Below are 24,894 nucleotides of genomic sequence, written 5' to 3'. Positions count from 1 at the left end.
CACTTTGATGGGAAACTTAATGAGTATTTGTTAACTGTCCACTTCTCTGTTAGACTCAGTCCTTAGAAATTTTTCCTGTTTATCTCCGCCCCCTTTTCTGACTCTTTGCCTTTCCACTTCTCTATTCCTCGTTTCCTGTTTTCCCCTGCCTTCCCTGCCTTCCCAACCCTTCCCGCCCACATTAATTGGTAAACTCAAATCAAGATTGGGTACAAAGTTCCAGATGGGAGAGAAGGGGGCTATTGTGGGGTCTTAGAATCTCAAGGGGCAGTTTATCATGGATCTGTCTATGAACAGGGCTTCCCAAACATGGGAGCCCCCTCTTTCCCTGGTAGCAGGGGATTGGTCACTGAAGGACGGAGGCATAAGAACCCAGGTCTCTTAGCTCCCTTAGTTGGTCCTTCCGGGAGCCGCCCGGTCTCTAGTGCAGGAAGGGGAAGGGGCCAGAGCTGGGGGAAGGCGTGGCAGGAAGGGGGGAACTGTGGTCAGGGAGCTGCTCGCTGGCAGAGCACAGCTGCGCAGTGCTGTCAGAGCGTCCGATTCCCAGCTCACGGCCACTCAGCCCCTTCCCAAGATGATTCCAGCAGTGGTCTTCCTCTTACTCCTTTTGGTTGAACAAGCAGGTGAGAGGGTTTGATGAGGGACAGTGAGCTGGGCTACAGGGTGGGAGTCAAGGGCCTGTGTCTGATGGCCGAGGCAGGGACAGATGGAGGAAGTCTGGCCCCGGCTAGATGGGCACGGAGACCCTGAGGCTGTCCTATCCAGTCCTCAGGTTACAGGAATCATAGTTTCTGCCTTTCTTGTCCCCTTCTTGCTTTCTCAGGCCTGATGTACGTGTAAGGCTTCAGTTTGGCAGAGGAGGGGAGTGGTGGTATGATACGAAAAGCTGGTCTGGGGAAAACTCCATTTCCCATGGTCAGTATTTTCTGTGGGGTGCCTTTGGTCATGCCCATTGGGAGCTGATCTCTAGTTGGTTAAATAATATTTATTAAGTCCCTTTTAGGAAAGCAGGGGCCTGCCCTTGTCTTCAGGAGTGAGGCAAGGATAGTCAAACACTTCATTGCTGCTTCTGTGGGTCATCACTAAGGTACCCCATCACGTCAACGGCTGATACGAGGGTGGGCAGCGTACAACGCCCAATTCTAGAGACCCGAGCATCCGCTGAGAAATTGAGGCAGAAATGGAAAGGTCTCTGCAGCTCTGAGGCTTCACCCTCTGAAATCTCACTTGCTGCTCTCTTTGGGTTGTCTGTATATGTTTTGAAGAGGGATAGTTACAGCTGAGGTTTGGAGAGGAAGGGGTTAGTGAAACTTAAGGGAAAGTGGGGAAATCAAAAGAGATGGACTGAGATGGAATTCCACCAGCCCAGCTGTGACGGTGGAGAAAAGGATTAAGTAAGCAGCCAGTCTGCTGCCCTGAGATGAGCAACCTGGGGCACTGAGGCAGAAAAGAGAGGGCACAAACTTTGAAAGCAGAAAACCTGGATTTGAGTTCCAGCTCTGTCACTTAACTCTGGCCCTAAATCTAGTTAGTTAGCTCTTCTGAGCCCTGGTCTTATCACCTACAAAATGGCGATGACGTTTCTTTCCCTCACAGGGAAGTTTTGAGATTTATGCAATATTGTGTGTGAAACAGCGCCACAGGGTAAAACATACTATACGGGTACCAGTCACACACCCATGAGCTCTTCTGATAAGAGTTGGAGCTGTTAGAAGCTGGAGCTCAGACCTTATTTGATTTTTTTTAATTGCAAACTAAAAACTTCCTCTCTCAGTGGCCCAGAGTGAGTGAGTAACAGGGCAGAGTACTCAGCCGGAATCCATACATCTTGTGGTCATTCTCCTGAACCTGGGCTAAGACATATTCAGCCTGTGTGCAGAGCCATCGGTAGCTATAAAGCCAAGGAAAGTGACATCTTGTTTTTACATATTTAAGTGTCTTGCAGGAGGACGGAAAGCAATGTGGCTGAGGCTAGATGACCAATAATAGAGTGATTGCCTTCCCTCCCTTCCCCAGCTCACATCCTTCCTGTCCAGCCCTCAGCCACAGGTCACAGGACTTAGCAGAGACACTCCTGTGGTTTCGTCTCTGAAATTTGTCACTGCCCGCCCCCCACTACCCCTCGAAGGCTGAGGTTTTAGTCTTAGTTCAGTGAACTCAAATGGGCCCCTTGAGGACTATGGAGTGCTCAATGGTGCCTGAGGAACCCACAGGGCTAAAAAGAGGGTTCGGGGCTGAGGAGGAAGTCCTCAGCTCTCAGTACCCATCAGTTCCTTCATGACAGAACCCTTCACACTTTCTGTCCTACCCTCACCCTGGGGTGAGGGAAAAGAGGGAAAGGTGAGAGAAATAGGAATCCAGAGAGGAAGATGAAGTTTCTTCCCTTGGAGGGTGCCCCTCCAGGCCCTGTCCTATCTCCCAGAGCCCTTTCCTTCTCTCCTCTGAGTCCCAGATCTTCCCTGCTGCCCCTGACCCCACGGGTACCCTCTATCCCCTCAGCGGCCCTGGGAGAACCCCAGCTTTGCTATATCCTGGATGCAATCCTGTTTTTGTATGGTATTGTCCTCACCCTGCTCTACTGCCGACTCAAGGTAAGGTTGGGGCAGGGTGGGGTGAGGGCTTGGAAGGAGAAGTGGGAGGGTGGTGGCAGCAGGGCTTCAAGGAGATGGAGTAAAATGGTTCCCCTACAAAGTTTGGAGGGAAGGGGGATGGGCCAGTAACTTCGCCTGTACTAATGATCTTTCCCCTACCCCAGCTCCAGGTGCGAAAAGCAGCTATAGCCAGCTATGAGGTATGGAACCTCCCTCCACTGGGTTTCAACAATTTTTCAAACTCTCAGCCCTTCTGGGGCTTTAGCCTTGAGGTCTGTGGCTTCTGGGGGTAGGGGCATGACACTAAGGTGCTGATCTGTATAAGCTTCTGAGGTCCTCCTCCCACCTCCTCCTAACTACACTGCTACCTAGCCAAGTCACAAGTGAAATGTTCAGCAGGTGATGAGGAAGAGTCAAGTGCAGTGTGACAATGAGTACATGAGAGAGTTGTATGTTGAATGTATATGTGTTTGTAGCCATGTGGGCAAATGTGCATTCATGCCCCAGAGTACCCATGTCAGTACCCTCTGGTCCAAAGGGGCCACCCCTGGCCAGAGACTTCCCTGGGTGGTGAGAAGATGCTGAGGGGCCCTGTGAGAGGTGTGAGCTCTAATGCCTTGTCCCTTTTGCCTCTGCAGAAATCAGATGGTGTTTACACGGTGAGTGAACCTGCCTCCCCAACCCCCTACCCCAGTCCCAGGAAGTCAGCAAAAAAGAGTGGGCTTTTGAGTGACCTTTGGAAGGGGTAGGGCCTGTAGGGGTGGGATGGGCCCTGTGATGGACTCAAGCTCCTGACTATCCTCTGACCTCTACCTCCAGGGCCTGAGCACCCGGCACCAGGAGACTTATGAGACCCTGAAGCATGAGAAACCACCACAATAACCTTAGAACAGATGCCCTTGGACACATCCTTCTTCCACTCTCCTCCCAGCCCTCATGGTTGGCAGCTGACCCTATCCCTGTAATGACCCTATACCCCCACCCCTCATTAATAGACACCTCTCTGTCAAAGACCTCAGATGCTCTTCATCAATGTTTATATTCTAGTCTCACCCACTTACACCACCCTTCCCCTCTTCTCCATTTCAACTCCCACTAAACAATGGAAAGGAACTGTCATCAATAAAGCCACCACAGACTGGACTCTAGTCATTCATTCATTTAACATATACTTATTAAGCCTCTACTAGTCTAGACTGGTTACTGAAGACATTTTGAGTAAGGCAAACTCAGTTCCTGACCTTCCAGAGTTCACAGGTTAGTAGACTTCAGGGCTGTTTTGCTTGATTAAGGGATGAATGTTGACTGTGACTTGGGGAAGGACCCCTTCATTCTCTAGCATGGAACTGGAACAGGAAGTAATGTATTGAGAGTCTAGGCACATTCAGAGACATTTGAACCCAAGAAATGACTTCTGTACCCATCCTGGCCTCCTGTGTCTGACAACTGAAACAAGGCTGGGTTGTGGGAAAGCCTGGCTGTCCAACCCCAAATAGTCACCAATCCAGATGAGAGTGGGCTTCAGGGAGCAGTGTGAACACAGCTCTTAATATACACACATACAGGCATTAGCATAGCTGAAAAGCCAAACACACAAATGGGATGGTGTGTTGAAAGCTTGTGTGACACTCCTAATGGAAGGCTTTATGAGAACAGTGAGTTTTCAGTGGATTCTGGGACAAGAGGGACCTGAGGGGCCAGATAGGGGTTGGAGGTGGGTAAGGCAAAGGAGAACAAGTCTGGTCCAGATAGGAGGTCAGCTTCTCCGAACACATGGGTGAGCAGTGAAGGAAACCCCCTTGTCAATGCCTGTCCTGTTTCTAGGCAGGGTTCCCTGGAAGTATCTGAAACTCATCAGAGACTGCCAGTCCTACTTGTGACCCAGCAGCCCTGACCAAATGGGTCTAGAGTCCCCAGGCTTACCCCAGCAAGTCTCCATACTTTGCAATACTTTGCACTGCATGGTGACTTACACTTTCCAATATGTTTTCCAGCTTATTGTACCATTTGATCTACTCACTAACCCTGTGAGTAAATTCAGGCTCTTTGAAGTTAATTAACCTGTCCAAGGTCATCTGGCAAGTGACAGACATATCTCTGTCCCTGCACATTTTGCCATGTGAGGGAAAAAAAAAAAGACACCAAGAAAGAAAGGGGAAGAAAGTAATCGTAAGTGGTGAGGGTCTTGAAGGCCAGACTGAAGAGGCTGATTAATATAAAGAAGAAATTGGAGCCATCTCTGGTGTCTGGGAAAAGGTGATTTCAGATGAGATATGAGAAATGAGTCAGGATAGGGAAGAAACGATTTTAAAGATAAAGTAGAAATAAAGTTTTATTGGAAAAATGCTCATTTTCCCATTTTGGGATTGTGAGTTTCCTGCATCAGTCCAGCCTGATTTCCATTCCATTTTGATTTAATCCAGGTATCACAGCTACCAAAGTTTCTCAAGGCCCACATGTCTACCAAGTTGAAGACCTGTCAGGCCTTTAAGTGGCTGTCGCATCTACTGGTTCCAGGCTCTAAGATGGCTACCAGAACTTAGGCCAGAATAGCACCCACATAATAGTGGGGGAGAAGCTTGGAATGGGTGTTCCCCAGACAGGGGGGTCTAGGTGAGAGGTTTTAAATGGAAGGATTATTAGGGGGATGGGTAAAACTCAGTGGCAGAGCACATGCTTAGCATGCACAAGGTCCGGGGTTCAATCCCCAGTACCAGTGCCTCCATTAAAAAATAATAATAATAAAATAAATGGAAGGATTAGAGCCCTTTTGGGGAGAGGAGTGAACCCAGATCTTACTGCAGGATAAGAGGAAGCACAGCGTTCTTCTGGCTCAGAAGGGAAGAGGGGGCCTTGGGTGACACCTTTGGGCTCATTTTTGGGAAGCTTTCTCCTCTTCATAGTATGACAGAGGAAATTCTGACGGGTGTTGTCATTTCCTGTGACCTCCAGGAGTCTAGGGATTCGGTTCATGAATCCTTCATGCTTTTCATGGTTCCATGTCCAAGGCAAAGGCTCTTTATTCTCCCCAACAGGGGTGTTTCCAGGACTGTAGGAAGATTCCTTGGATTTGGAGAAGACTTACGGGCACCCCCACGTTGTCACTTCCATCATTTATTTTTTTCAACCCTTTCCCCACCCCTTCACACCAAAACCCATCTCCTGTTAGAAGCAGATTTCTCTTTGTTCTCCCCACGATTCCTCCCTCACTATCCCTATTTCTCTCAGTCCCCAAAACATACCAGGCTCACAACTTGACTCCTTCAGTATTTATTGTAGAAAACAAGGACTGGGTGGGGAAAGGAGCTCTAGGTCTGGCCCGTCGGTATTCAAGAGGCCCGCTGGGGATGGAAGATAATGGTCTAGACATCTCACTGGGCAGGAGGCTGTGTTTTGAGGTCCATGAAATTGCTCAGGAAGTTAATCAGATCAGTTCCAGCCTTCTTGACCAGGGGTGTCAGCTGCTTCTGTGTCTTCTCAAAGTAAGCCCTGGATATGTAAGGGATTAGAAGTCACCGTGAAGAATTGGCAGGGACCTTGGTGGTGGTGGGAGGTGAGACCCAAGTCCCCAAACTCTAGTGCTTGGTCTGTCTTGGCATGGCAAAGCTCCTAGGAGGAGAGGTAAGCCCTCCACCGAGCATAGTAATAGACCCGAGAGATAGAAATTCAAAGCCCAGTTCCTGCTGCCCAAGAAGTCCATGGGATCTATGGGGTGATCAAGGAATTTTCTCTCCAATTTAAATCCCATCCTCCCTAAACCCGACTCATGAGCTCAGACTTTGTGGGACCTCCTGGCTTCCCTTCTTTCTCTCCACAGCCCCCTGGTCCCTGAACCCCTTTTGCTGAGACTTACTTGGCCTGGGTTTGAAGCTCTGAGCCCTTGGCCTTCTCTACCAGGTCCTTGCCATAGTCGGTCACGGTCTGGAAGTACTGAGAGACCAGGCTCTGCAGACTTGGCTCCTCTGCCTGTCTCCGAACCAAAGCCCCTGCACACACACAGAAACACACACACACACACACACACACACACATGTTTCTTAGCTGGGTCCCCAACAATGGGTCCCACTTCTCTGCCAGTATCCAGCCCCAGCTCTCAGCCCTCTCCCCAAACAGGTATCCAGCTCCAGGTCTTTGGATGGGCTTTCTGGGCTTTAGAGAGGGGATGATTTTCCTTTTAAGCTCCCTGGTTGCCAGACCTGGGCATAGGAGCACAGTCTGATAAACAGCTAGGACCCAAGCACCTTCTCCTCCTTGGGACCCGTCCCCGTATCACACACACCTTCAAGGCTACAGATGGTGAGGAGCAGCACAGTCACTGCAAGCAGCTTCATGGTGTTAACAGTGGGGAAAGTGGCCTGCAAACAGTTGGGGGTAGGGGAGGACACTGAAGCTGAATGGGCTTCAGCCCCTCCCCAGGGACCCCTACCTACATATCCACACCAACCTTGTTCCCTCCCCTTCCACAATTAAAACCTGGTCCCCTTTGGATGCTGCCCACACCTCTTGCTCCCTTACTGTACCTAGTCGACGTCACTGTCCTTGCCGTCTGTGCCTGGCCTGACTGGGAGGCAGGGACCATATATCTGTCTGCTTCCCCACCCCCATGTCAGGTGACAAGGACTTTGGAAGGGCCCAGTGGGGCAGGGGCCATGTTGGAGTAAACAAGCTGGAGAAATGGGGAAGGAGAGGACAAGCACGTGGGGGGACTCATGGGGACTGGACGGGAGGCAGGGGGTGCAGGCCTTAGTGCATGCCAAGGGGGCATACTTTAGGCCTATTCAAGATTCATTCCTTTTGAGGCTGAGGCTAGTAGTCCTTGGATTTGAATGCTGCAGGAAACAGGATTTCTAGGGTTTCTTTCTTTCTTTCTTTCTTTCTTTCTTTCTTTCTTTCTTTCTTTCTTTCTTTCTTTCTTTCTTTCTTTCTTTCTTTCTTTCTTTCTTTCTTTCTTTCTTTCTTTCTTTCTTTCTTTCTTTCTTTCTTTCTTTCTTTCTTTCTTTTTCTGACATATCAAGCCCTCAGCCCTTAGCATCTTTGTTCCGTTACGGGTAGATTTCAGCTCCCAACCCTAATCCCCTTTTGCTGCAACTTGGCAGAGAGGTATTGGGGAACAGAAGAAAGAAGAAAGGAGATGAAATCAGGGGCAGGGGTGAGGGGAATGCTGGCTTGGGTCAGAGGGCAAGTGTGATTGATTCTGCCCCTTTTTAAGTTAATGTGTAATGAGACCAGGGAGAAACCACTAGAGCCAAGAATGACCTTCCTGAGTGCTGATAAATGAGCACAGCCCACCCCCAATAAAACAAATTCAGAAAGCAGCCTCTGTCCTCCCCCTCCCAATTAGAGTGCTCTGGCAGGAAAAAAGGTGAGTTGAGAGGCTTCCACCAAGGATAAAGTTGGGAGGTCTTTGGTCATTTGGATCACCTTACCAATTCTAGGTGGTGGTCAGCCAATGTGTGTCAGCAGGGACCATAGCATCCCTTTGACCAAGGCCCCAGTCCTTATCCCAACCCTGACTGTGAGGGAGGGCAGAAGTACACTTCTAGGCCCAAGGCATTTGGGTGAAATCAGCCAGATATCAGAAGAATTCGTATCCTTCATCGTTTTGCCCTCAAAGTGTATGTAGAACATTCCTAAGAGATGGGAGTGGACATGTGAGTGCTAGTGAGGAAGGTGACCAGAGTCCAAGAAATCATACTCCATCTTCAATTATTTCTCTGTGGAGCACTTAGTACTTGAAGGGCATGCCATTAATTTGTTCGTGGCTTTGTAGTGGAGTGCATTTGAAGTCAGGAGTCCGTATTCCTAGATATTATTTGCCAGCTCTGCCTGGGGGATCAGGGAAGGAAGGATTAACTATAGGGGTCAGCTGTTTCAGGGACTTGTTCTGCTAGAACTAAGGCTGCAGCCCCTGCTCCTCTACCCCAAACTCTCACACTTATTCCCATTCCATCGAGGGGACAAGGGGCCGAACTTTGAGAGGTGTAGACCTCCAGGAGGGAAGTGTGGCTCCATTTTCCTCGAGAGAGCTGTACCTGAGACTAGGACTCATTTGGAGGTGTACCGTATACTGTGAAGAACTGTGATGAGGAGTCCCCAGGGGTTCCTGTGGGGTGGGGGTGGGGTGCGCCCAGGAGTGGTATGAAGCAGTGTTCTGTTCGAAAGAAGCTTTTACAGTCGTTTCCTGGGCCACCCTTCAAAAACACGTATCCAGGCTATGTGGTGGAATGGACTTCAGTGGCTCAAGCTCCAAGATGCTCCCTCTAGTGTCTTGTACGCTTAAAGGTTTTTCCCGACCTTGGAGAGGCAGGGCTATCTAAGGCCACCTACCAGAGTCAGTCTAAGGACCTATCAAATCCCGTCTGTCTCTGCAGTACCGGGGTTAGACCTCTCTGGATGCGAGGTCTGCCATTCCTTTGCTTCCTTCTCTCCCATTGGCCCCTGGGAGATCGAGGCAGCTTTTTTCTTTTTCTTTAATCGATTGGGCGGCGCACAATCAAGGGAGGGTTGGGTCTTTGAAATCTTTTTTTACGCCCGGTTCCAAGATGGCGCTCATGGCCGCGCTGGGAATGCAGGGTGAAGCCGCAGTTCTGCCATCACTCAAGATGGCTGCCCCCATCAAGATGACCGGGGTGTGCCGGGGGGAAAGGGGCAGCATGATGGTCTGAGAAGGTAAGGGCTATTGCTCCATTGCAAGCCTCGCCTTGGGGCCTAGGAATGAGGAGTAGAAAGACTAGGAAGTTGGGTGAGGTCTGTGGCGGGGACTAGGATTAGAGAGTGGGGGAGGAGACAGGGGTGACAGGTAGGGGTGAGGGATTAAAGATGGGATGGGAGTGTGCCTGGGGTTCAAACTCCCTACCGGTGCCCTCTCTCCCCACACCTCCTGTTCCTGGTCTAGCGTTGGACCATGTGGAAGTTTCTGGGACTGGGGAGTCGGATAATGGGGGGTGGGGCCCGTGGTGGGTAGAGGAAGCTATAGAGTCCTTTCCCAGGCCAACCCAGGCTCCTCCCATGTCCTCTGGAATGAAATGGGGAACACACTGGGCCTAGCACCAATGGGTGCTTTGCCCCGCCGGAGCCCCCGTCGAGAGGAACCTCTTCCCAACCCTGGGAGCTTCGATGAGCTGCACCGGCTATGCAAAGGTGAGAACTTGTCATTTGTGTGTCTCAAGTTGAAGGGGCAGAGAAGGGGAGGGTCTTGAGTGCTGGGTGTCCAGTGATCGGAGCAGAAAAGGGGAGATCACAGCTGGGGCATCCAGCCCCAGTGAGGTTCAAGTTCCCCAATGGAGTGGAGCATTTCCCGTTGCAGGACTTGAAAGGAGGTCAATTTCTCCAAAGCACTTTCTGTGGGATTGAAAGGGGAGACTACTTCTTGGGGTAGGGATTCCTTGTCTGTGCTTATTCCTTCCCTTCCCCTCCCCTCCACCCCCTTCAGATGTATTCCCAGCACAGATGGAGGGAGTGAAGCTCGTTGTCAACAAGGTTCTGAGCAGCCATTTCCAGGTGCTCCCACTTCTCTGGCCCCTCCTTACTATTCCTCTCTGCCTGTCCCTGGATCTCCTTTTCCTTTCCTTTGTACTCCAGCCTTAGCCAGGCTATAGGGAACAAAGAGGGAGGATGTGGGGGCTCTCTTTACTTCCTTTGCCTGTGGGACTTGTTGCTTTTAATCTGTATATGTTGGAATGTCTGGGTGGGGAGAAGATGAAGAGTGGGACGGGGATTGAAATGGAGCAGGAATGCTTCTCCTCTATTGATTTCTCTTTCTCTAGGTGGCTCACACTGTGCACATGAGTGCTCTGGGCTTGCCCGGCTACCACCTCCATGCAGCCTATGCAGGGGATTGGCAACTTAGCCCCACTGAGGTGAGGGCTCCCCACACTTGGGTTATCTCCCTAAAAGCCCAGCTGGGACCCAGGTGTAGAGGAGGAGGAAATGTGTGTGTTATGGGGAAGAATGGTTTCTTCTGAATGGGAGAGGGTGGGGAAACATTTCTGTGAGGAGCTGAGAGTTCGTCTTTGTGGCTCCACCAGGGGGCGCTGGGTACTGTGAAAGAAATCCTGAAGTTGGATTTAGGCTGAATCCTGCCACCCAGCTCAGTCTTACTGTCTACACTCTTCAACAGGTGTTCCCCACTGTGGTAGGGGATATGGACAGCAGTGGTAGCCTCAATGCCCAGGTCCTGCTCCTCCTGGCAGAGCGGCTCCGAGCCAAGGCTGTCTTCCAGGTGACCCATGGTTCCTGCCTTCAGACACTGAAGCATTTCCTCTTTCTCCTCCATGAGTGTCCTGCCCTGGGGGCTCTAGGAGGAGGAGCAGAGGCTATAGTGATCCTAAATAGGGAGAGAGATTTTACTTCTTGCTGTTCCTACCCAGACACAGCAGGCCAAATTCCTGACATGGCAGTTTGATGGCGAGTATCGGGGAGATGACTACACAGCCACTCTGACCCTGGGAAATCCTGACCTGATCGGGGAATCGGGTGAGGAATTGGCACAGGGTTCTATTCATCTTGGCTGCCCACTTGCTCATGTTGGCTCTGCCTCTTCACTGTCTGTACAGTTCAGGGATTAGAAAAGAAACTTCTTGGGCAGGCTGGGGTGGGGACTGCTGAGGTGAGGGAGCAGGCCTGTCTCTATGACTGACTCTGTGTCTCCCCAATCCCCCACAGTGATCATGGTTGCTCACTTCCTGCAGAGCCTCACTCATCGACTGGTGCTAGGAGGAGAGCTAGTTTATCACCGGCGGCCAGGCGAAGAGGGGGCCATCTTGACACTGGCTGGGAAGTACTCGGGTATGGGGTGAGGCAGAATAGTGATGGGGAGGGAAATCCTGAGCTTGGCTGGGGTTCCTGGCCTGTGTCCTAATACAGTAACATTTCTTTTCTCTTGTACTTTGTTTTTCACAGCTGTACACTGGGTAGCTACATTGAATGTGGGATCAGGTGGGGCCCATGCAAGTTATTACCACAGGGCAAATGAACAGGTGAGTCTCCTGATCCTGTCCCCCACACCTGCAAGTTGCTCTGGATCTCCCTCCACAGGCCCTACTGACCAACTGTTCTTCCTCCCCACACTACACATACATTTCACACATGCCTTCATTCTGCTGATGCCCTGTAAAGACTCCTCTAGTCTTCATTGAGACAGATCCCTCTCCCATCCTTCCCCTTGGTTCTCAGGTTCAGGTTGGAGTGGAGTTTGAGGCAAACACAAGGCTACAAGACACAACCTTCTCCTTTGGTTACCACCTGACTCTGCCCCAGGCCAACATGGTGTTTAGAGGTGAGGCTTATTCAGATGACATTCAGAGGTGCTGAGGGACTGGGGAGACAGTGGGAAGGAAGCTCCGCCTTACTTCTGCCGACCCCTTTCTCCAAGCCCTGTTAAATAACCTAGTCTATATCCTCTTCCCCAACAGGCTTGGTGGATAGTAACTGGTGTGTGGGTGCTGTGCTGGAGAAGAAGATGCCCCCCCTGCCTGTCACCCTAGCCCTTGGAGCCTTCCTTAATCACTGGCGCAACAGATTCCATTGTGGCTTCAGCATCACTGTGGGCTGAGGTTGTCCCAGAGCCAGCCCCCACAGCAGCTGGAACCTCTGAGTCAGGTGCCCTAGGGCCGGAAGCCCTAGGCCCTTCCCCAGAGCCCACCTTGCTGGGTGATCTCTAGGGCCCAGGAGCCAGAGTGGGGACAGGACCATGCCCTCCTCAGAACTGGAGCTGCCACAGGGGCAGCTGCTGAGGCAGTGGTTTGAGGCTCCCTACTCTGCCATCAGCCCCAGAATCATCTTCCCATGCTCTTGTGGCTCTGGACTAAGGGAGAAGGATTAAGGGGTATGTCTGGCTGATTTTCCTCCCCTCACTCCCATTTCCTTCATTTCCCTGTGGATTAAAGCTCCTAGCCTCTTCCTCTTCAGAGCAGAAAAATCTGCATGGGATTAGCTCCCCATCCTCTTTTCCATCCCAGAGTCTCCCAAGGCTGGGAAGGAATGGCTGAAGGGCTAAGTCTTTGACCTCAGAAAGTGGGGCCCACCTATTCCCAGAAGGAGCTTCTTTACCTCTTAGCCCTGGGGCTTCGTCTTTCCCCATCTTCTGTGCTTCCAGAGAACAACTTTGTCCCCATGGCGACCCCTCACTCTCCCCATTACTGCATGAAGAGGCAGTTATTGCTTTAATCTTTCATTGCAACCAGGGGGCTCCCTTTCTACTGGCCCCAACCTATGGTTCCAGCGTTTTCCCCTTTCCAGTCCAATGTGTCCAGGTGGGCTGGGAAAGGAGGTGAACTGGGCCTTAGCTGCAGATCTCCTGGAGCAGTGGCATCATGGTGGACAGTCCCTGGATGTGCTGGATTTGGTACCCATATGCGTTGTTAATGCTCCGGAGCTCAGCCAACAGGCCCAGCAGCTTCGCATATAGAAACCTGGGAAGAAGTAGTGGGGTCACCAGGGAAAGAGAAGGGAAATAAAGCAGCTGAGAGTCTTGTCCTGAGGCCCTGATTCCCTGAACTGCCCCTCAGTGAAGCTAGGTCTGAACACTAGAAAATATGCTCTGGTGTGACAAATGTACCAAAAGTTCCAAAGGTCCCCAAGGGGGCCTCTGACACTGACTCCTTTCACTATGCCATTTTTCTTGAACCCAGAGCTCTGAGCCCCAAGTGTGAAGAAAACCCCAGACTTGGCCAGATTTTCAACTGTGTGGCATCTGAGGATCTGGCCTTCCAGAGCAGGTTCCAGAAGGTGGATGTGTTCTGTGGTATAAAGCATCCCTTTTCTGGCCAAATGGGCTCATTGAGGAATAAGCAAGAACAGAAGTGGAGCATACCTTAGAGCCTGGATAGATCATGGACTGTGTGATACAGGGACTGGCTTTGGCCATGAAAGTGAATGACCATAACTTCAAGGGGAATGAAAAATTAAAGGAATTGGACCAATGGAGAGGAGGGGAAGGGCCAAGGAAAGAGAGTGAACAAAACTGTTGAAAGGCTGCTCTAGTCTGGAGAAGTTGCTTGGTGAGGTGATGGATGTCATCAATCTCAGGAATGCTATTATACAGAGCCTGTGAGCTACTACCTTGCATCTCTACTGAATAAAAAAATATGGAAAAAGTGAGATGAAATAGCAGTAGGAGCAATTTGGATGCTGGAGCTCTGTGAGATGGGAGGGAAGGACTAGACCTTCAAGGGCCCTGGTTTCCCAAAAGAAAGGACAGCAAAAGCTTCCTGAGTTCTATGTCTCCCTAACCCGTTCCTGCTCTGGTATAGCCTCCAGTCCCACCATACCGGTCCCGGGGACTTGGCTGCTGGCCTTTGATGTATCTCTGCAGAGTCAGTGCCATCTCCTCTTGCAACTGATCAATCTCTTCCCTCTGGGTTACCCCAGGCCGGTCTGTAAGATAGGGAGTAGGGCAGGACAAGGTTGGGGGTTGTGGGTAGCCTGCACAGGGGGGACCCAAGGCTGAGATAGACCCATTCCAGTGGTTTGAAGACTAAGGCTTGGATGGGTGGATGCAGGGAGCTGGGAGTTTGGGCAGAGGTGGTGGAACAAAAGCTTTTGGGCTTTGGGGGATACTCACCAGGAGAGAAGAGGGCCATGGCAGCCATGAGCACATACTCGGGCTCCTGGAGCTGCAGTCGCCGCAATGTCCTATGGAAGCCAAAGAGCAACTCCAAAAACTCTTCCTGAAACCCTGCTGTGGGAGACACAAGGCTTAGGAGCCTTTGGTTCACCTTGCCACATACCATACCAAAGGGATGCCTTCTGCTGTTCTAGCACCATCTCACCATGCACTGCATCTTCTATTGTGTAGCGAAGAGGTCCACAGAGGAAATTTTGCGTTTGGAGACAGAAAGTGGTATTGAGTGCTATATGACAGATTTCTACAGCTGCTCCTTTGAGAAGAGAGATTTGGTCCTCCATGGGCAGGGACCTGTGGGGAGTAGGTAACCGGCACTTCAGACTCTAGCCTGAACTTCAGAGAGGGAGCGGAACACCCAGTTCTGATTGGATACTTAAAAACAAAGCTGGGAATTCAAGACCTGGCTTTTGGAAAGGCTGAAGGATGGGTTAGTTTGGTCAGTGACTTTATTTATTTTTGGTCAGGGGCAGATTATAGTTTACTGGAGTGTTTTCTTCCTGAAAGGTAAGGAGAGGTCACATACCGAAAGACAGGGAGATCCTTGGTGAACTTGATGATTTGCTGTACCATGAAAGTATTGATGTCTGCAAAGTGTGTGAGCAGCGCTAGTGCAGGGACAAGGGTGGGCAAGCGCTGGTGATGGATGAACAGATGAGCTGGAGGCTGCAGAGATCAGAACCTAAGTAAGAGGCACCCCCTCCACCACCCCTTAGGAATCTCCCTTTAGGCCTCTCCAGCTTTATCTTGGATGGGTTCTAGGCTGAGGAATCTGCCCCACTGAGGTTCCGGAGAAGTCCCGTCCTCTGTATTGGTGCATGGCACACAGCCCCCTCCCTCAGGCCAGCCTCCTTGGGCACCCTTTTTGTCACACTCCAGCTTGAATCCTGTAAGTGCTCACCCTGAACTGCACAAACTGGTGAAACATGGGGCCCACGTGGCGGGTGTGGGCCCCCAGGAGTGTCTGGACTAGCTCTTTCTGCTCCTTACTCAGCTGCATCGACGCTTGCTGTGCCCGTCGTTGGGCCTGTCTTGCTCGCCGCAATGCCAGGGCTCCTGCTGACAGGATCACTGTGCCCAGGGAAGGGATGTGACAAAGCTATTGAGACCAGCAGAGAGCGACTTTCTCTGCCAGCCCCTGGTCCGTGACCCTCAGACACTGCACGATGAAGGACACAGGGACAGAGGAGAGTTCCTGAGGCCTCCTTGGGCTTGGGTAAAGTCCCAGAGGCTCCAGGTGGCAGGAGGTTCCTGTACACTCTCCTCGACCTGCGAGGCACTGCAGCAGAAAACAATGCACTGTGGGAGGGAAAGAGAGGATGGAGAGTAAAGTGGGAACAGTGGAAGGATATGTTTGGCTTCTGGGGGAGTGTTGAAGCGGGAGGACTCTTGGTACCTAAAACATCACCTATGTTTGCATGGCATTGTAATTTCAAAGGTTCTGAGGTTAAATCTCCATGGGTAAAGAGGGCAGGTGTTATCTATATTTTTCAGAAACACAAACAGGCTGACATTCCAGTGACAGGTCCAAGATTACTTATGTGATGTAGTTTGGATTCAAACCAAGATTTTTTTTTGACTTCTACAGTTTCCACTGCTCCATATGGAACAGTTGTGTGATGTCATAGAAAAAGCAAGTGTCTGACGAATACTGACCCTAAAACTTTTCAGCTGAGTAGACTTGGGCAAGTTGACTTCTGTTACGTTAAGTTGACTACAAGTTACATTATTTGTTGGGAGCATAGCCTAATTATCTGGCACAGAGGAAAAGCATTAAATAATTAATTTAACAATGATCAAGTACCTACGATGTGACAGGCAATGTGCTTGAAAAATAGAAGAGAAAGAGCAAGCCATAGAGGAAGAGTGTTCCGGGTAGAGGCAATGGCAAGTGTAAGTAGAAGTTACAACATTCCCGAGGATACCGCGCTTGGTGTGTTTGAGAATGGCATTGATGTCAGTGTGGTTGGGATGGACTGAGCAAGGGGAAGAGTAGGAAGTAAAACCTGAGAGGTGGTATTGGGGAGCTCAACCATGAGGTCATGGACCGTGTAAGAGAGATGAGGAGCCCTTGGAGGTTTTGAGCAGAAAAGTGACACTGTCTGACTTGTTTAAAAAGCTTACTCTGCCTGCTGTGTGGAGAATACGCTGCGGGAACAAGGGCAAAGCATAGTCAGTGGAGAGACATAGTCAGTGGATTCTAGGGACGGTAGGGGGCCAACTCACTGTCTTTCTTCATGCCAGCATCTAGGCACTTCTGCAACCTGCAGGCTGGGCAGTGGCGCCTCTGGGCCTTGCTGACCTTACAGCTTCCCGCAAAGGGACAGGTGAGAGCGGTGCTTTTGTTGACTGTTCGCCTGTGAGGACGGAGACGTGAAGGGTCAGGGATGGTAGCGAGCAGGTGGGTATGTGAGGGGCCCAAATGACATGGTCTAAAAGAATTTATGGTGACATGGGCTAATCTGAGCTGTGCCTAGAGACCCCTAGGGATGGAGAGGATACAATGCATCTCAAGCATTTCCACCGGGGCACAGAATCAGGAAAGCCTGGTTGATGCTGTACTAGCTTGCTGCTTTGCCTTGAATGAAGACACTTGACTAAGGAATTGTGGCCATAGGACAGATGTTCTGCCTTCCCTCTGTAATTTTGCCACCTGTTTATACAGTATTGAGGTTGGCAATTTGCAGCATAGCCAGCCACAGGGTAGTTAGGCTCCAGGATGCAGGAATGACGTAGCAGGACAAGCTCGGGCATGTACCAGGGCTTAAAGGCTGCCTGCAAGCAGTTTGAGAGTTTCAGTTTGGGAGGAGGTTCTCACCTGAAGAAACCCTTGCAGCCCTCACAAGTCAGGGCATGGAAGTGGTAGCCCGTGGCTCTGTCCCCGCACACCACACAGTTCCTTGGCTCATCTTCCCCGCTGGTCATGGCTTCAGGTGTTGGGGTGGCTGTCACAGGCCCCTGAATGTGGAGGGGTTAGCATTCAGCTCTGGACCCCCTTGACCCTCTTCTCCCCCTTCTGCAGAGCCTCTTCACAAACCTGCCCTGGGCCTGACCCTCTGTGTTATCTGCACTTTATTGCTTTCAGTTTCTGGCCCCCAAAAGGTATCCTACCTGCTCCTTTTAGGCAGCATGTCACCTGTAGGCCACAGAATCTGGTGTCGGATTCTTCTCAGACTACCACTCTGACCCCGCTTTCCCCTTGATCTCAGGAGCTACCGGAGTTAAGAGTTAGGGATTATGGCCTCAGTACCTGGAAAACAAGGAACACCTGGTATGTGTGGCTTCCAGTTGTTCTCAGCGACTACCAGGATAGGGCACAGACTCTGGACCCAGGGCAAAGGCTTGGGTGGGAGGTGTTCCCAGCATGCCCATGGTGCTGGTTGCTGCCACATGGGGAGGGACCCTGGTAGGTGGGAAGCTCATGACTCATTAGAAGCTGTGCCTTATCAGATCCATTTCCCTACTGCCGAGCTTCAGGCTAGATCTTCTGCCTCCCCTGTACATGGATCCTGGACAAGCTGTGGGGAGAGACAGAGAGAGACAGAGCAAGTGGTCTCACACACAGTATGTCAACAGTAAAAGAACAGGAAAAACAATTGCCAGGCTCTCAAAAGGAGAGTTCTTCAAAAGAGACTGGGGTCTAATCAAGAGCTGATGCAAAGAACTAGAAGAGGTCCTATTTCCCAACTAAGAAGGGCTGAGAATTAAATCAAAGTGGGCTCAAATAAACTAGAGGTAGTTGGGATTGATTTGAGGGCTCTTACATTAAAGCTGGCTTCATCGGAGTGTGACCTGTGCAGTCACACAGGCTCTGTACTCAAAGTGGTTTCAGGTTTGGTTTAATGCTCTGCTGTTGCTGCTGTCTTGAAATTCTTCATGATTTTTGAACAAGGGGCCCTGCATTTTCATTTTTTAGTGGGCCATGCAAATTATGTACCTGGTCCTGTCTGGAGCCAAGATGAAGGACTTCTAATTAATAAGTTTAAGAATCGGAAGTAGGAGTCTTCACTGGGGTTGTAAAGTGTTCCATAGACATTGAAGAATAATTTTGCAAATGTAGAAAGTGTATACACACACACTCTCTCTCTCTCCCAATGCCTATGAACAGAAAAAGTAATTTCAAAAGCTATTTGGATGTTTTAGAGATGGATAACATGTTAGATACATCTATGTTGGATAAATCTGATCCCACACACTGGAATAAGGTCCAAATCTCAGTCTTTCCATTTGAAAGGTCCTTCTCATTGCACATATCCCTGGATGTTTGCTATTTCTGCACTTATACAGTCTTCTCTCACTGGAAATAAGCATTTTTCTTTTTTCCCTTTTTATTTTCTGTCATGTATCTGTCTCTTTAGTTAAGGGTTAAATTATAGTTAATGTTGCTCTAAAGATGAGTTAAAAACCCAAGTGCAGGCTAGAGCCATAAAAACACACTTGCAGAGAGAGACAGAGACAGAGAGGAGACTGAGTTAGAGAGAGTCTTGTTTAGGTCCCCAGGATAAGTTGGTGGAACCCTTCATCTCAAGTAGGTACAACATCCAGCTATGGATAACTTATTGCATTTTGAAATAATCTGAGTTCCAGAGGGCACAGGTGCTTAGATCTGGTCTTGGGAGTTGGTAAGCCTATATATGTGTATGCATCTGTTGGTATCTTTGCATGAGTGGGACTGTGAGAATTCATACTAATGCAATCAACAAATACTGACTGAGAACCTACTATATATGAGACAATAGGGGGAAAAAGATGAATAAGATACTCTCCTGCTCTCATGGAGTTTAAACATGCTAGTTGGGGAGACATACCTTTACAAAGATGCAAATAAATATGTGGTCAGATCACTGATGATGCTTGCATAGGGCATTATGGGATCACAGGAGAGGGGCACCTAATCTTGCTTTGGCAAAGGGGTGTTTAGGAAGAGGCAGGAAAGGCTTCCTGGAGGAATGGCAACTGAGTTGATTTTTAAAGGATAATGGGGAGTTAGCCAGGTAAAAATAAAAGACAGTTCAGGTAGAGGGTGCAACCTGAGAAGTTCAAGAAGCCAGATACAAAAAACAGCTATGGTAGAACCACAAGTATGCCTTTCTTGCTGGAGCATATCATTTCAGGCTGGAAGTGGGAAGAGAGAAGTCTAAAGAGATAAGGGATGAGGCTGAGATGTAGGCAAGGCCAGTCCACAAGAGACCACATATGCCAGAGAAAGCAGTGTGATTCCATCAGGAAGCTTTTAAAGGGTAAGATGGGAGATGACATTGTCAGATCTAGTCCAGATATCTAACTACTGGCTGCTTGGAAGATGGATTTGAGGAAGCAGGACTGGAGGCAAAAAACCAGTTAGAAAGGTATTGCCATAAAATAGGTGAGGGATTAAGCCTGAGCTAGGATAGTGGTCGGATGTAGTGGAGGAGCGCGTTTTGAGAAATACATGGGAGATGAAATAACTGGAACTTGGTGACTACTACAATGTCTGGGCTGAGAAAGAGAAAGAGGAGTTAAAGACAACTCCAGGTTCCTAGCATGGGTGATTGAGTGTTTGGTGGTACCACCAACTGGGAGAGGGATTACAGGAGGAGTGCAGGGCCCTCTGTCCTTGGGCCCCTGCCCACTTCCACAGCTGCCAAATTACTCTAGCAATAAGTTATTAAGTACCCACTCTGTGGTGAGGCACTGTGGGGAGGGATAAAAGAGAGGGTTCCTATTATCAAGGAATTTACTATCTAATTGTGGAGACTGCATAAGTAAATTGAACTCCTAGATCTTACAAGGAAATATATGATCAAACTCTAAATTGTGTGGTAAAGATTATATATCATACTATCAATGTTAATTGTTTCATTAATTTGTTCCGAGTGCCCAATATGAGCAGTGTACTGTGTAAGAATCCTTATCTGTGTTAACACTAAAACGTAGGTGATATCACCACTTTACAGATGAGAAGACTGAGGCCAGAGAGTTTAAATAACTTGTACAAGGATTACTATACCTAGTAGTTTATTAAATTACTTCACTTGGATGTCACATAGGCGTCTCAATTCAATGTGTCTAAAATGGAGCTTTATGACATCTAAGGCACAAGCAACAAAATAAAAAACAAGCAAGTGGGACTACATCAATCTAAAAAGCTTCTGCACAGCAAAAGAAATGATCAACAAAATGAAAAGTCCACTTGCAGAATGGGAGAAAATATTTGCAAACCATACATTCGATAAGGGTTAATACCCAAAACAAATAAAGAACTCATACAACTCAATAACAAAACCCCCAAATAATCCAATTTTAAAATAGGCAAAGGACCTGAATAGACATTTTTCTAAAGTAGATATTCAAATGGCCAACAGGTACATGAAAAGGTGCTCAACATCACTGATTATTATGGAAATGCAAATCAAAACCACAATGTGGTTATCATACCTGTTAGAATGACTGTCATCAAAAAGACAAGAAGTATAAAAATTGTGAATCACTATGTTGTACACCTGAAATGTATATAATATTGCACATCAACTATACTTCAATAAAAAAGTATTTAAAAAAAAAAAGACAACAATGTTGGTGAGGATGTGGAGAAAAGGGAACCCTTGTGCACTGTTAGTGGGAATGTAAATTGGTACAATCACTGTGGAAAAGATTATAGAGGCTCCTCAAAAATTAAAAGTAGAACCACCAAATGATCCAGCAATTCCACTTCTGGGTATATATCTGAAGAAAACACAGTTGCAGCCTTATTTATAATAGCTAAGACTTGGAAACAACCTAAGTGGCTATCAATGGGTAAAGAAGATGTAAGATATATATGTTTATTATACATAATATATATTTAATATATAATCTATGTTTAACTCAGCATAAAAAAGAAGGAAATTCTACCATTTGTAACAACATGGATGAACCTTGAGGGCATTTTGCTGAGAAAATAATAGAAGGACAAATACTGTATTCTCTCACTTATATGTGAAATCTCAAAAAACTCTCAAACTCCTAGAAATAGAGACCAGAGGTGGAGGGGGTGTTGAGTGAAGCTGGTCAAAAGGCACAAACTCCTAGTTGTAACTTAAATAAATTCTGAGGTTGAATACAACATAACTATAGTTAAAAATACTCTATTGTATATTTGAAGGTTGCCAAGAGAATAGATCTTAAAAGTTCAAGCCCTCATCATTTTCCACTTATCACTTCAAGTGACCTACTAAATTATTCTCCCTATGACCAGCTTCATCTCTTTCCAACCCATCCTCCATGCTGTTGCTATTTCTAAAATGCAAATTTGATCATGTCTCTCTCCTGCTTAAAATTCTTCATTTGCTTCTCATCACCTTCAGGGTAAAATACAATCTCTTTAGCATGTCACACAAAGTACTTTGTGATCTGGCTCCTATTTATCACTCTGACCTCATCTGTCCCAACCCCACTTCCCTCCCCTGACCTGACACATCACACTTCTGCTCTAGATACGCTTACGCTTTTAGAGTTCCCTGAACAAGCCATGCTCACACACCTCTGAACATCTTGTTATTGTTATTCTGTCTGGTTGGAATTGCCACACACACCCCACTTCCAAACTGCCACACATCCCCCTCCCCGTGACTCCTGATCCTTTTGGCCTTTCATACCTGAGCATAGCAGATCATCTATGGGAGCCTGTGGGTTAGAGCTACATGTTTGCACACACATTTATTGCAGCACTTTTCACACTGAAGAGCAACCGTCTCTTTCTCTCTGACTCTGTCAATCAGCTGCGAGTTGTTGAAGTCAAGAGCTACATCTTTTATTTTTGGATCCTTAGGGTCTTGTATACTCCAGGCACATATAATAAATGTTTATGGAGTGAATAAATGGGCTTGGATATGAATTAAGATCTGATTCCAAACTCATGCTCATTCCATATGGCATCATATGTAATTATTTGTAAATGCGTTCATTCATTAAACAAGTACTTAATGGGTATCTATTTTGCCAGGTATTTTCTAGCAATGCAGGTTCCATGTCATCTGGATACATTCTTGTCTCCCTTTTGTCTGCTGTCTTTCATAGCTGATTATCCTTTGCTGTCCTGAGTTTCTGACAGGATACTCATTTGTCTTCTAGTGTCTTCTGGTCTGTTTCCTGACTCCTTTCTGACTTTGGAACCATGCTACCTGCTGTTCTTACCTGCCATGTTTGCATCTGACATGTGATCAACCTCACTCAGGTGGCTACTGAGCCAAATTTCCAGTCTGGACCTGCTTTATCCTGTTTGGCCTCCCAGGTTTTAGAGCAAACACTTCCTTGAAAAGGAGGTGTTTAGGCTCCCTCCTTTCCTTTGTACTTTGTAATCTGGCTTTGATCTTCTTTTTCTAAATTCTTATTCTCATTCTAGTATGTGAATACCTTCAAAATCTGCAACTCCAGTTCCAAGCATAGGATTTTACTAGTCTTAGTATTTCCTCCTGATGTCTGTTCAGATTAAATCTCATTGTCTTCCTTTCTCTGGACTCCCAGTGCTCTTGACCAGACTTCCACCACAGCACCTATAACAACGCTGCACCTTCGCTTTCCCATGACCACCTCTCCCCTTCTAGACTGTAGGCTCTATGTCATGTGGGTCTTCTTTTCCCAATCCCTAGCATAAGTCCTGGTCACAATGTGTGTTTAACAGCCAATGAATAATTGAGTAACTCCAATTTTTCTGGTCCTGAATTCCAGGAGTCATTTTGAATCCTATCCTAAATCTTGTTAGTCACCAAGTCTCATTGATTCCTTATGTCTTATGTTTCTTGATGTTGTCCTTTTTCTTCTGTTACTGTCACAACACTCACCCAGACTCCTGCACTTTATTCAGCTATGACAGCCTCGTCTTTGTCTCCCTGCTCTTGGTTTCTCTCTTGTCAAATCAGTTCTATGTTTCCCCTGCAGGAATAATATAAAAATGCCATTTGCATGAAGGTCAGGTTTAAATTCCTTATTCTGATATTCAAGGCCCTCACATCTGCAACTTCTTTTTCTCCTTCTCCCTCTCTTTCTAACATTTGTCTAAATTTTACCCTTCCTTTATAAAGATCCAACCCAAATCCCATTTTACCCAGGAAGCTTTTGACTCTTTCAGTCCTAGACAATGTCTTTCTTCTTTGACTTATTACTATTTACTAGTATACAACTTACTGTCGTAGTACACTTGGGCATTTTAATCATCTATGGCAGAGATTGGTAATTTATGGCTTGTAAGTCAAATCTAGTCTGCTGCCTGTTTTTTGCACAGTCTGTGAACTGAGAATGGTTTTTACATTAAAAATTTAAAACCAGAAAAAGAATACTTTGTAGACATGAAAGTTATATGAAATTTACATGCAAGTGTCCACAAATAAAGTATTATTAGAATATAGCTACACATATTTGTTTACATATTGTCTATGACTGCTTTCAAGCTATAATGGGAGATTCAAGTAGTTTGACTATAAGGTTTGCAAAGCCTAAAATATTTATTCTCTGGCTGTTACAGAAAAACTTCGCTGACCTCTGATCTAGGATCTTAAATTCTCTGTATAATCTTTGCATGGCTGTTCAAGAACTTTGGAGAAGTCTGCCTCACTAAAGACAATCTTTTCAATGCTAATTAGCCATTCATTAGAAAGGTGTGCGAAGGAAGCCAGAGAGTAGGCTACAGAGAGTGAGTAGGAGCTAGCCTAGTTAGAAATTTAGTAACTTAGGCAACCAGAATCCCATTGGAAAGAGAGAGTCAGAAGTCAGGTAGATGGGGGAAGAGACATGATCGTTTTTTCATCTTCTCTGTCTCTGAACTGGCAGAGAAGAATGTAAAAGTACAGAGGGTCTAGCTAAAGAAAGGGTTTTTGAGCTCTTACTTGAATCTGATTGTTGAGAAGATATCAGTGGTTGCTGGCTGAGAAGCTCAGCTATTAATGACTTGGTTATTACAGGCCGTGAAAGAAACTATCTAAAGAGTATAACGGCTAAAGCTGAAAGTGTTTGGCTTTGGCTGACTGAAGCTTTAAGTAGGCTAAAAGGTTTTTACAATGCCTAGAAGTATCACAGGCAAGAGCATTAAAGGAGTTTTTACTTAGGTGTTCTATTACTTCTTGCGCTAATCATATTGTTTCCTTAAAATTTATACAACATGGTAATTATTTAGTAAATTTCCATCTTATTGAAAAATAATCCATATAGATTGGACTGGGCTTCATCTTTCACATCTGCTTCTTACACCTTGGCAGAGTCCACTGGTTGTGGTACTCAAGCACGGACCACCAAATGGGTTGCTACTGGAATTGCAGGAAGGAAAAAGCTAAACTCTAGCAGATAGAACTTGCATATTGATACCTATTTTAATGGCAACAGTAGGTGCAAGGTCGTAATAAATGTGTGTGTCTCTCTCTTTCTTTCTTTTTTTTTTTTTTTATAGTTTCACCACCTCAGTGGAGGACGGTGGAGGGCACGTTGTCAGAATAAGACTGAATGAACAAACAGTTGTAAATTAAATTTGTAACTTTTTGTAAATTATTACCTATTCAAGTGGATGCTAGCGGTCCCTCATTTTGTTGGAGGAGGGTTTCTTGCATCATATGGGAGGTAGGATTGATGAATCCTAAAATGTGTTTCAACTCCTAAGATCTATGATCTTCCAAATCAAACAGGCACTTCAAAGTTTCCCTGTTCTTTGCCACGGAATACCTTCCCCTTGCT

At 47.4% G+C, this 24,894-nt stretch overlaps 4 protein-coding genes across 7 annotated transcripts; 2 read left to right on the top strand and 2 right to left on the bottom strand.

Moving 5' to 3' along the window:
• The first annotated feature begins 455 nt into the window (after positions 1-455).
• FCER1G (Fc fragment of IgE receptor Ig) lies at positions 456-3,734 on the top strand. Its single transcript, XM_006173970.3, has 5 exons — positions 456-623; positions 2,500-2,591; positions 2,756-2,791; positions 3,230-3,250; positions 3,411-3,734. The coding sequence occupies exons 1-5, from the start codon at positions 575-577 to the stop codon at positions 3,471-3,473; spliced, it is 261 nt and encodes an 86-aa protein (XP_006174032.1). The 5' UTR covers positions 456-574; the 3' UTR covers positions 3,474-3,734.
• A 2,111-nt stretch (positions 3,735-5,845) lies between these two features.
• APOA2 (apolipoprotein A2) lies at positions 5,846-7,193 on the bottom strand. Its single transcript, XM_006173971.3, has 4 exons — positions 7,112-7,193; positions 6,871-6,946; positions 6,445-6,577; positions 5,846-6,080 (listed from the first exon to the last, which is right to left on the bottom strand). Exons 2-4 carry the CDS (start codon positions 6,920-6,922, stop codon positions 5,963-5,965), a joined length of 303 nt encoding a protein of 100 aa, XP_006174033.1. The 5' UTR covers positions 6,923-6,946; positions 7,112-7,193; the 3' UTR covers positions 5,846-5,962.
• Positions 7,194-9,090: 1,897 nt separating this feature from the next.
• On the top strand, positions 9,091-13,698 carry TOMM40L (translocase of outer mitochondrial membrane 40 like). Its single transcript, XM_006173973.3, has 10 exons — positions 9,091-9,260; positions 9,581-9,731; positions 10,024-10,091; positions 10,358-10,450; positions 10,711-10,812; positions 10,961-11,066; positions 11,256-11,378; positions 11,493-11,569; positions 11,766-11,868; positions 12,005-13,698. Exons 2-10 carry the CDS (start codon positions 9,617-9,619, stop codon positions 12,142-12,144), a joined length of 927 nt encoding a protein of 308 aa, XP_006174035.1. The 5' UTR covers positions 9,091-9,260; positions 9,581-9,616; the 3' UTR covers positions 12,145-13,698.
• NR1I3 (nuclear receptor subfamily 1 group I member 3) lies at positions 12,736-17,861 on the bottom strand. 4 transcript variants are annotated; one of them, XM_006173977.3, is made up of 9 exons: positions 17,326-17,839; positions 17,033-17,172; positions 16,441-16,571; positions 15,116-15,285; positions 14,741-14,880; positions 14,363-14,508; positions 14,155-14,271; positions 13,862-13,967; positions 12,736-13,003 (listed from the first exon to the last, which is right to left on the bottom strand). In XM_006173977.3, the coding sequence occupies exons 2-9, from the start codon at positions 17,137-17,139 to the stop codon at positions 12,874-12,876; spliced, it is 1,047 nt and encodes a 348-aa protein (XP_006174039.1). In that variant the 5' UTR covers positions 17,140-17,172; positions 17,326-17,839; the 3' UTR covers positions 12,736-12,873. The 4 variants fall into 4 exon arrangements, with proteins under 4 accessions (XP_006174039.1, XP_006174040.1, XP_032319761.1 ...); XM_006173978.3 differs by having other exon boundaries at positions 12,742-13,003; positions 17,465-17,840; XM_032463870.1 differs by having other exon boundaries at positions 12,751-13,003; positions 14,155-14,268; positions 17,326-17,842.
• Positions 17,862-24,894: the final 7,033 nt, after the last annotated feature.

The sequence above is a fragment of the Camelus ferus genome, chromosome 21 (assembly GCF_009834535.1).
Source record: "Camelus ferus isolate YT-003-E chromosome 21, BCGSAC_Cfer_1.0, whole genome shotgun sequence".
NCBI lineage: Eukaryota > Metazoa > Chordata > Mammalia > Artiodactyla > Camelidae > Camelus > Camelus ferus.
The sequence above is the reverse complement of the archived record's forward strand: the minus strand, read 5'-3'. Positions and strand labels throughout refer to the sequence as shown.

What these genes read in the sequence shown, in the direction of transcription:
- FCER1G (XM_006173970.3), top strand. Translation starts at nt 575, where the DNA reads ATGATTCCAGCAGTGGTCTTCCTCTTACTCCTTTTGGTTGAACAAGCA. An exon ending in TGCTCTACTGCCGACTCAAG is followed by an intron (nt 2,592 to 2,755) that starts GTAAGGTTGGGG and finishes CCCCTACCCCAG; the next exon opens with CTCCAGGTGCGAAAAGCAGC. An exon ending in AATCAGATGGTGTTTACACG is followed by an intron (nt 3,251 to 3,410) that starts GTGAGTGAACCT and finishes CTCTACCTCCAG; the next exon opens with GGCCTGAGCACCCGGCACCA.
- APOA2 (XM_006173971.3), bottom strand. Translation starts at nt 6,922, where the DNA reads ATGAAGCTGCTTGCAGTGACTGTGCTGCTCCTCACCATCTGTAGCCTT. An exon ending in CACCATCTGTAGCCTTGAAG is followed by an intron (nt 6,578 to 6,870) that starts GTGTGTGTGATA and finishes GTGTGTGTGCAG; the next exon opens with GGGCTTTGGTTCGGAGACAG. An exon ending in GAGCTTCAAACCCAGGCCAA is followed by an intron (nt 6,081 to 6,444) that starts GTAAGTCTCAGC and finishes TTACATATCCAG; the next exon opens with GGCTTACTTTGAGAAGACAC.
- TOMM40L (XM_006173973.3), top strand. Translation starts at nt 9,617, where the DNA reads ATGGGGAACACACTGGGCCTAGCACCAATGGGTGCTTTGCCCCGCCGG. An exon ending in TTCTGAGCAGCCATTTCCAG is followed by an intron (nt 10,092 to 10,357) that starts GTGCTCCCACTT and finishes CTCTTTCTCTAG; the next exon opens with GTGGCTCACACTGTGCACAT. An exon ending in GGCCAACATGGTGTTTAGAG is followed by an intron (nt 11,869 to 12,004) that starts GTGAGGCTTATT and finishes CTTCCCCAACAG; the next exon opens with GCTTGGTGGATAGTAACTGG.
- NR1I3 (XM_006173978.3), bottom strand. Translation starts at nt 17,139, where the DNA reads ATGACCAGCGGGGAAGATGAGCCAAGGAACTGTGTGGTGTGCGGGGAC. An exon ending in GGCTGCAAGGGTTTCTTCAG is followed by an intron (nt 16,572 to 17,032) that starts GTGAGAACCTCC and finishes CCGTCCTCACAG; the next exon opens with GCGAACAGTCAACAAAAGCA. An exon ending in ACCAGTTTGTGCAGTTCAGG is followed by an intron (nt 14,881 to 15,115) that starts GTGAGCACTTAC and finishes TGATCTCTGCAG; the next exon opens with CCTCCAGCTCATCTGTTCAT.